The 8,005-nt window shown below is 38.4% G+C and overlaps 1 protein-coding gene across 1 annotated transcript; it reads left to right on the top strand.

The window, feature by feature from the left end:
- Positions 1-2,514: 2,514 nt before the first annotated feature.
- LOC138873653 (uncharacterized) lies at positions 2,515-3,468 on the top strand. Its single transcript, XM_070152129.1, has 2 exons — positions 2,515-2,593; positions 2,675-3,468. Exons 1-2 carry the CDS (start codon positions 2,515-2,517, stop codon positions 3,466-3,468), a joined length of 873 nt encoding a protein of 290 aa, XP_070008230.1.
- The last annotated feature ends 4,537 nt before the right edge of the window (positions 3,469-8,005 follow it).

Below are 8,005 nucleotides of genomic sequence, written 5' to 3'. Positions count from 1 at the left end.
TGCCCCAGTTCCACATGACTCGGGCTTCAAATAATCTCAAACCGTTCTTATTTCCTTTAAATGCTTTGATCACCTTCCCAGGGTTTTATGATTAACTTTATAGACTAGGCCCAAACTGTGTGCGCATGTCATGTCCCTAGAATCGGCATTGAACGAAAATGACAAAAGGACTAAATAAAAAGATGACTGGAAATAATAAAAGACCGGCTTTTGTATTAGACTTCCGGCGAAATGGTTAGAAAAACAAACAAAACAACCAGAATAAAATCTTAACACAACATCAACGAGACTTAAACAAACTGATACGACAAAAATGGAAAGATAAGAAGGTTTGACACAAGACAATATTCGGATTACAACCCTAAGAATAATCCGGATAACAGAAATGACAACAAAATAAACCACCAACAGCTTCTCTCTTGCTAACCAAGGAACGGAGCGTCCTCCCATTTTATCAAAATTGGCATCTTAGCCACTAAGCTTTGCATTAGTATTGCCAAGACCATTATCAGCTTCCATATCATCAACCTCCGTCAACAAGTTCTCGATAGGGTTCGAGTGCTCCATGTTACTGTTATCGATCACAATCCGCCCTTCTTGGATCATTGTATTTCCGGCTTACCACAAACCAACCATCTAACTTTCTTTGTGATTCAAAGCAAAACAGGTTAGAATGGACTCAGTCGGTCCTCATTATTAACAACATCTTTTTCCTTTTTTTTCTTTTTCTTTTTTCATTTTTCTTCTTTTTTCGATTTTTTTTTTCATTTTTTTTTCTCTTTTTTTTTGTTGTGGTCGAATATTATGGAGATTGCCTACGTATCATGACCCCCCATCTCTAAAAAAATTCTCTGCCTTCTCTCTAGAAAATTCAGTGAACAGTACTGTCGACATCACTTTCCGGTTCCGAAATCCAGTGGTGGTAACCAACCAACTTGGTGTCAAAAGATACATAATCTCCTTACAAGTAATACCCAATTGGTTTCAACTTCAGATATATAGTCAATTTTTGTAGATCTTAATTTCAGTTTCACGAGTTACTGTAGCACACAGATTTCTTCATTCAATTTCAACACAGATTGCGTGAAGCAAATTCAAATCACAGTAGTATCTTTTTATTGCAAACATACTGCAACTTTGTCATGTAAGTAAGTGTTAAAGAAATACAACTGTAATGGACACACAGGAAGGTGGCCAGCCACTTTTGGTGGTTGCGCTGCCTACACAACTTCCTCCAAATATTGCACAAACATCAGGGATCACAAATAAGCCGATGGATTACTCCAAATTTTAGAAACCTTGCACTTTAAATGCTGCAATGCAGGAGCAACAGGAAGTTGAACCAATTGCTATTCGTACACCTACAATATTAAATGGAGAACATGTTATTCAGTTCACAGAAGCAGAAGTACAAAGGATGGATATCATTGAAGGATTACAATATGCAATAGTTGGTAAATGTTCTTATGGCAGCCCAGAAATTCAACAACTGCGTAAGTTAATACCAATTCAATGCGGAATTAAAGGTGAATGTAACATTGGATTTCTAAGGGATAGACATATTTTGATTAGAATGACATTAAAGCAGGACTATCTTCATTTCTCATCAAAAACTCATTACATAAAGGACAGGGATGGCTATCAATATCAGCTTAGGCCGTTGATTTATGACTCAAAGTTTAGAGCAGATGAAGAAACACCCAAGGCAATGGCTTGGATCTCATTCCCAAGTCTATTGCCAACTTTTTTTGTAAAGGAATGTCTATTTTCTCTAGCTTCAGCAGTAGGTAAACCTATGCATCTAGACATGGCTACAATTAACAAAACTAGACCTAGTTGTGCTAGGGTGAAGGTACTAGTTGATCTACTTGCAGATTTGCCTAAAAGGTGAGGATAGACATATTCAACGAAGCTAAAGGAACAACAAGAAATGAATGGGTGAGAATTCAATATGACATGCTGCCTAAATATTGCAGACATTGTAAACTTCAAGGGCATGATCAATTTGAATGCTGGAGGATACACCCTGAATTATATGTGGAGAAGGAGAATGATGACCAAACAGATACAATTAAGAAACAGGACATAAAGAACTCACAGCCTATAAAAATGTTATCTAGTGGAAAGGTCATGGGTAATGTGATTATTACAGCAAAAGAGCAATGGAAGGAAGTAAAGGACAACAGAGTTAGAATTGTAGTAAATCAAAATTCTAGTTCTAGTAATAATGGAATGGAGATGTCACCAGCTAAGCAGCTTGAAAACAATAACAATAAAGAGGATACAAGCACTGTAGAGAGACAAGCAGAACCACAGAGCAACAGTGGTAAGGAAGTGGAGGCTATAGACAATGAAGATAATGATCATGTTCATGTAGCTAACAAGTTTGCAATATTACAAGGGCTGGAGGAAGAGGAATAACCTATTAATCAATTGGCAAAAGTGACAGATAATGCAGCAACAAGCAGTACAACACTTCACAACCATGCATCTACAAAACAAAAACCAAAAAATATGGTCAATAATGAGGGAAAGTTAAATCCTGCAGCACAACTTTTTCATCTTAATTCATCGGGGATTAGCTCGACTAATGGTCTAGTCAATGGAAATGAGGCATCAAAAGCTATAAACGATACTGCATAATGGGTAGAAAGAAGTTTCAAGAATAAAACAGGAGAGGGAATAGTGAAGATCAATAAACCATGCCAGCAAATACCATCACAAGATACATTAGTGAACAAGGTACCTAATAAAACTCCAAATACTCAAGCAGAAGGGTCAAAATCAGCTACATTTAAAGAAAGAGTGCAAGGCTGTGGAGGCAGGCTATGGGATACACAAAGGGAATACGATTCAGAGGAGAACGAAGTACCACAAGGAGCACAAGCTGATGAGGAACCTAATGAGAAGGACAAAGATGAAGATGAGCAAAGTGAAAATGGAGAGCACCAAGCCAATGACAACAACACAACTAAAATTACAGAAATTAGAAACTATGAAGGAAGAGACCAAGAGGTAAATGATCCTGGAGGAACAAAAGATGATCAAATTCAGATATCACAAGAAGACCCACAAGGACACAACACAACAGACAAGGAGAAACAACAAAGACATAAAACAAAAATATTGAATATTACTGTTACAATGGAGAAAAATCAGTTGCAGCTGTTAAAAAGAGGAGAAGAGAAGGCCTTTGTCCCTAAAAGGAATGCATTTGGAGCTACATCAGGAAGTAAGGAAGACAATGAAGAAGGAGAAGAACCTGGTAAGTCAAGATACGACATGGATCAAGAATCAACTACACAACACCTTATGAATGCGGCAAGGCAAGGTGACTTATCACCTACGCAAGTGACAAAGGCAAAATCAGCTGCAAAAGGCAAGAAGAAGCAACAAAAAGATAATCATGTAGTACCAAAGGCTGGGGTGCACACAAGGAGAATGCTAACGAAATCCAACAATCAGTAATGAATGCTCTCATTTGGAATATAAGGTCAGTCAACACACAGCAAGCCTTTGAAAGGTTGACAAAAATGCACAGGAAAAATCACTATGATTTTGTAGGATTAATGGAACCAAAGCAACAAGCAAAAAAATGGAAAGGTACAGAAACAAGATAGGACTTGCACAAGCAATTTCAAATGTTTCCAACAAGATCTGGGCATTTATAGATGAAGTGTTTGAAGTAACTGTCATGTACAATATGGTGCAACAATTAACACTATGATTGGTTCATACTGAATCGCATGTAGAGTTTGTTCTAACTTTGATATATGCTAAATGTGATGCAATTGAGAGGATAGAATTATGGGATTCATTATATGAAATGACAAGAGATATGAATGCACCATGGCTAGTAGGGGGAGATTTCAATGTAATATGGGACGAAGAAGAGAAGTTTGGGGGGTTACCTGTGTCATTGAATGAAATTGATGATTTCCGACACTGCGTCAACACTTGCAATCTCTTCGATCTTGGATTTAAAGGTAGCATATTTACATGGTGGAATGGAAGAGCAGAGGAAGACTGTATATTCAAAAGACTAGACAGATGCTTGGCCAATTCACAATTCCAACAAACATTTTCGGGAATAGAGGTGCAACATTTGGCAAAGACTGGTTCCGATCATAGTCCAATGTATCTGAAGTGTGATACTGAGACTCCACCAATAAAAAAGCCTTTTAAGTTCTTGAATTTTTGGGTGGAACATGATACTTTTAAAGACGTGGTGAGAGAGAACTGGACAGCTGATTTCAGTGCAAATCCTTTTACTATTCATAATCACAAGTTAAAAAAATTAAAGAAAGCCCTTTCATTGTGGAGTAAGGCTACGTTTGGAAATATTTTCCAAAAGATAGCAAGCATGGATGAGGTAGTGATGGTTCACGAAGCAGAATTTGAAGCAAATCCTACAGGGATGAACAGGGAAAGGCTACAAAAGGTTCAGGCAGAATTGATCAATTGTCTTGCATTATAGGAAAAATTTTGGCAACAAAAGGCTGGCATGACTTGGTTCAAGGAGGGGGATAGGAATACTAATTTCTTCCACGCACAAGTGAGAGGTAGGAGGAAGAGACTTCAACTTAACAGAATTCAAGATAGTGGAGGAACATGGATTGAAGAAGATAAAGAAATTGCAGAAGAGGCTATCAGATTTTACGAGGAACAGTTCACAGAAATAGCTTCTCCTTCTTTATTTGAGATCGTAGACCATGTTCCTAATATGATCAACAATGAACAGAATGCAGAATTGATTAAGCAACCAACAAAAGAAGAGGTTAAAGAGGCAGTATTTGGACTTAATGGTGATAGTGCTGGAGGGCCAGATGGTATGACAGGCAAGCTATATCATTCTTGTTGGGACATAATAGGGGATGACATGATCGACATGGTGAGGGCTTTTTTCAATGGTCATGAGCTACCAAAGTGTGTAACACACACAAACCTAGTTCTGATACCAAAGAAAAAAGAAGTTACCACTTTTTCTGATCTAAGACCCATAAGACTCAGTAATTTTTCAAATAAGGTTATATCGAGGGTCATTCATGAAAGGCTTGTGAAATTTCTCCCAAATCTGATATCGGAGGAACAGTCAGGTTTTGTTAAGGGCAGGAATATAGTAGAAAACATCCTTTTAACTCAGGAGATAGTCACTGACATCAGGCTTAGAACAAAGGTTGGACCTAATGTCATCCTGAAGCTAGATATGACCAAAGCTTATGATAGATTATCTTGGCTATTCCTAACAAAGGTAATGAGAAAGATGGGATTCACAGAAAGGTTGATAGGGATTGCCTTTGGATTAGTTTCAAACAATTGGTATTCTATTCTAATCAATGGTCAAGCTCATGGATTCTTTAAATCCTCAAGAGGAGTAAAACAAGGTGATCCTGTATCTCCAACTCTGTTTATCTTGGTAGCAGAAGCATTATCTAGGGGCCTCAATGCACTTCATACTAACCTGTATTTTTGTGGAATTGGAATGCCAAAGTGGAGTCCAAAAATCAATCATTTGGCGTATGCAGATGACATGATTATTTTTTCATCATCTGATGAAACTTCTCTGATGCTGATTATGCAAGTGTTGAATGCATATGAAAATGCATCTGGGCAGCTTATCAACAAGACCAAATCAGCAGTGTACCTACATCATTCAACACACATGGATGTGGTCAGCAAGGTGGAAAGGATCACAGGCATTCATAGAAATGAATTTCCTATCACATACCTAGGTTGCCCTATTTTTTATGCAAGGAGAAAGCTGGAATACTATCAACCCCTAATTACTAAGGTAATGGACAAAATGCAATCCTGGCAGGGCAAATTATTATCAGTAGGAGGAAGGGCAGTTCTCATATCCCATGTGCTGCAAAGCATGCCTATGCATCTACTATCAGCTGTAAACCCTCCCAAATATGTGATAAATAGGTTGCACAAACTGTTTGCGCAATTTTTCTGGAGCAGCTCTGTAGGAGGTACTAGTAGGCATTGGGCTTCATGGAATACCTTATGCATGCCACTTGAGCAAGGAGGAATAGGTTTCAGGTCACTACATGATGTAACAAAAGCATTATTCAGCAAATTGTGGTGGAATTTCAGAACAAAACCAAGCCTATGGAGCTCTTTTGTATGTCAGAAATACTGTAAGAAAATGAATTTAGTAGTTGTTCCATGGAAAAGGGGGTCTCATATTTGGAGAAAAATGCTGGAATGCAGAGATCTTATTGAACATCAAATCTTTTGGCAAACAAAAAAGGGATCCTCACTCTTTTGGTTCGAAAACTAGACAGGTCTTGGGGCACTATATTTTTTAGTTCCTCAGGACTTTGGCATAGATGAAACAGTACAAAATGTACATGAAGTTACCTTAGATGGTGGGTGGGATGTGGACAGGGTATTTGAAATGCTTCCTGAAGACTTAGTAGTACACATTCAAGAGAAAATCAAACCACCTTCACCTCAGCAGGTTCTTGACGTGCCTTGTTGGATGCTGGAAACAAGAGGATATTTCAGTGTTAAGTCAGCATGGGATTATACGAGAAGAAGAGAAGAACCACTAAAAGCATATAGAATGATATGGGTAAAGGGACTGCCTTTTAAAATAGCATTTTTCATGTGGAAAGTGTGGAAAGCAAAGTTACCTTTAGATGATTTCTTGAAAAAGGTAGGCTACTGCATGCCATCAAAATGCTTGTGTTGTATACATCCTGATGAGGAATCCTTTCAGCATTTGTTTTTTAGATCAGAAACTGCAAAGTCAACTTGGAAGAATTTTCTATCAAGGGCAGGAATAGCTGTGGAAGGACTTACATTGCACCAAGCAATCACAAAATGTTGGACTGCAAATGTATGCTTAAGGCTCAAATCGGTAATGCAAGCACTCCCTTCATGCGTAGTATGGGAACTCTGGAAAAGAAGAAACAGTATGAAGTATGGTGATGCTGTGACAACCAGTAGGGTGATTTATCAAGTGTCATCAAATCTCCAGGCATTGGTGAAAGTGAGAAAGCCAGGGATAGACATAGTACCTCACAAATGGAAAGACCTTCTAGCCATGATGGAAAATTTCACTCCTAAACTTAAAGTTACCAAAGTCATGTGGGAACCACCAAGTACATGATGGATAAAGGTTAATACGGATGGGGCATCGAGGGGAAATCCAGGCAGGAGTTCAATAGGTTTTTGTATAAGAAATGAAAATGGCGACATAGTCAAGTCTGTAGGGAGGGAGATTGAGGAGACAACAAACACAGTAGCTGAAGCGAAGGCCATGTTAGAAGCACTAAGGTTCTGCAGATTCCAATAATACTCTCATGTATGGCTTCAAACTGACTCAATGTTATTAAAAAAGATAATGGATGGGATTTGGAAACCACCATGGATCATATCCGAGCATATAGAGGAAATTATGCAACTAATGATTGGGGACAATTACACAGTTAATCATATTCACAGAGAGGGGAACAAGTTGGCTGATCATTTGGCTAACTATGCTTTAGATCATGGAGAAATCGAATGCCAACAATTCTGGCATCTAGATGCACAAGGAAGGAGGTTGTTTAATGAAGATAAGATGCAATGTCCAAGTCTAAGGGTGAAGGTGGACAGAAGATAAGAAGCAAAGAGAATAGAAATAGCAGGAGACATGTCAACTTAATCGACCATCAAATCCTAAGGGAGAAGGGTGTGTCTAGCGATAAGGCACAATTATGCTATATTAAAGAATAAACACTGTCCAGTAATCAAGATGGGCAGGTGATATTAGGCTCATTAAAAGATAACAACTCTATTGGTATATGCACAAACACGCTAGGAACTTGGCATGGAGGGATGCGAAAAACAATTCATGAAAGCACATGGTTTACTCTGAAAAACGAGAAGCATGTCTTTTGGTTGGGGATGCACAATCGAGCAAAAACAAATGCATGAAGGAAAAAACAATGCACAAGCATGGAGGGTAGCAAATGCTGCAACAAGAGCAGCTGGGGAACACACATGCTAACAC

This window comes from Nicotiana sylvestris, chromosome 7 (assembly GCF_000393655.2).
Source record: "Nicotiana sylvestris chromosome 7, ASM39365v2, whole genome shotgun sequence".
Taxonomy (NCBI): domain Eukaryota; kingdom Viridiplantae; phylum Streptophyta; class Magnoliopsida; order Solanales; family Solanaceae; genus Nicotiana; species Nicotiana sylvestris.
Note: the sequence above shows the minus strand (reverse complement) of the source record. Positions and strands in the feature narration are given on the sequence as shown.

Coding starts and splice junctions, on each gene's coding strand:
- LOC138873653 (XM_070152129.1), top strand. CDS start 2,515: ATGGTCAATAATGAGGGAAAGTTAAATCCTGCAGCACAACTTTTTCAT. Junction 2,594..2,674: donor GGGGATTAGCTCGACTAATG/GTCTAGTCAATG, acceptor AGAATAAAACAG/GAGAGGGAATAGTGAAGATC.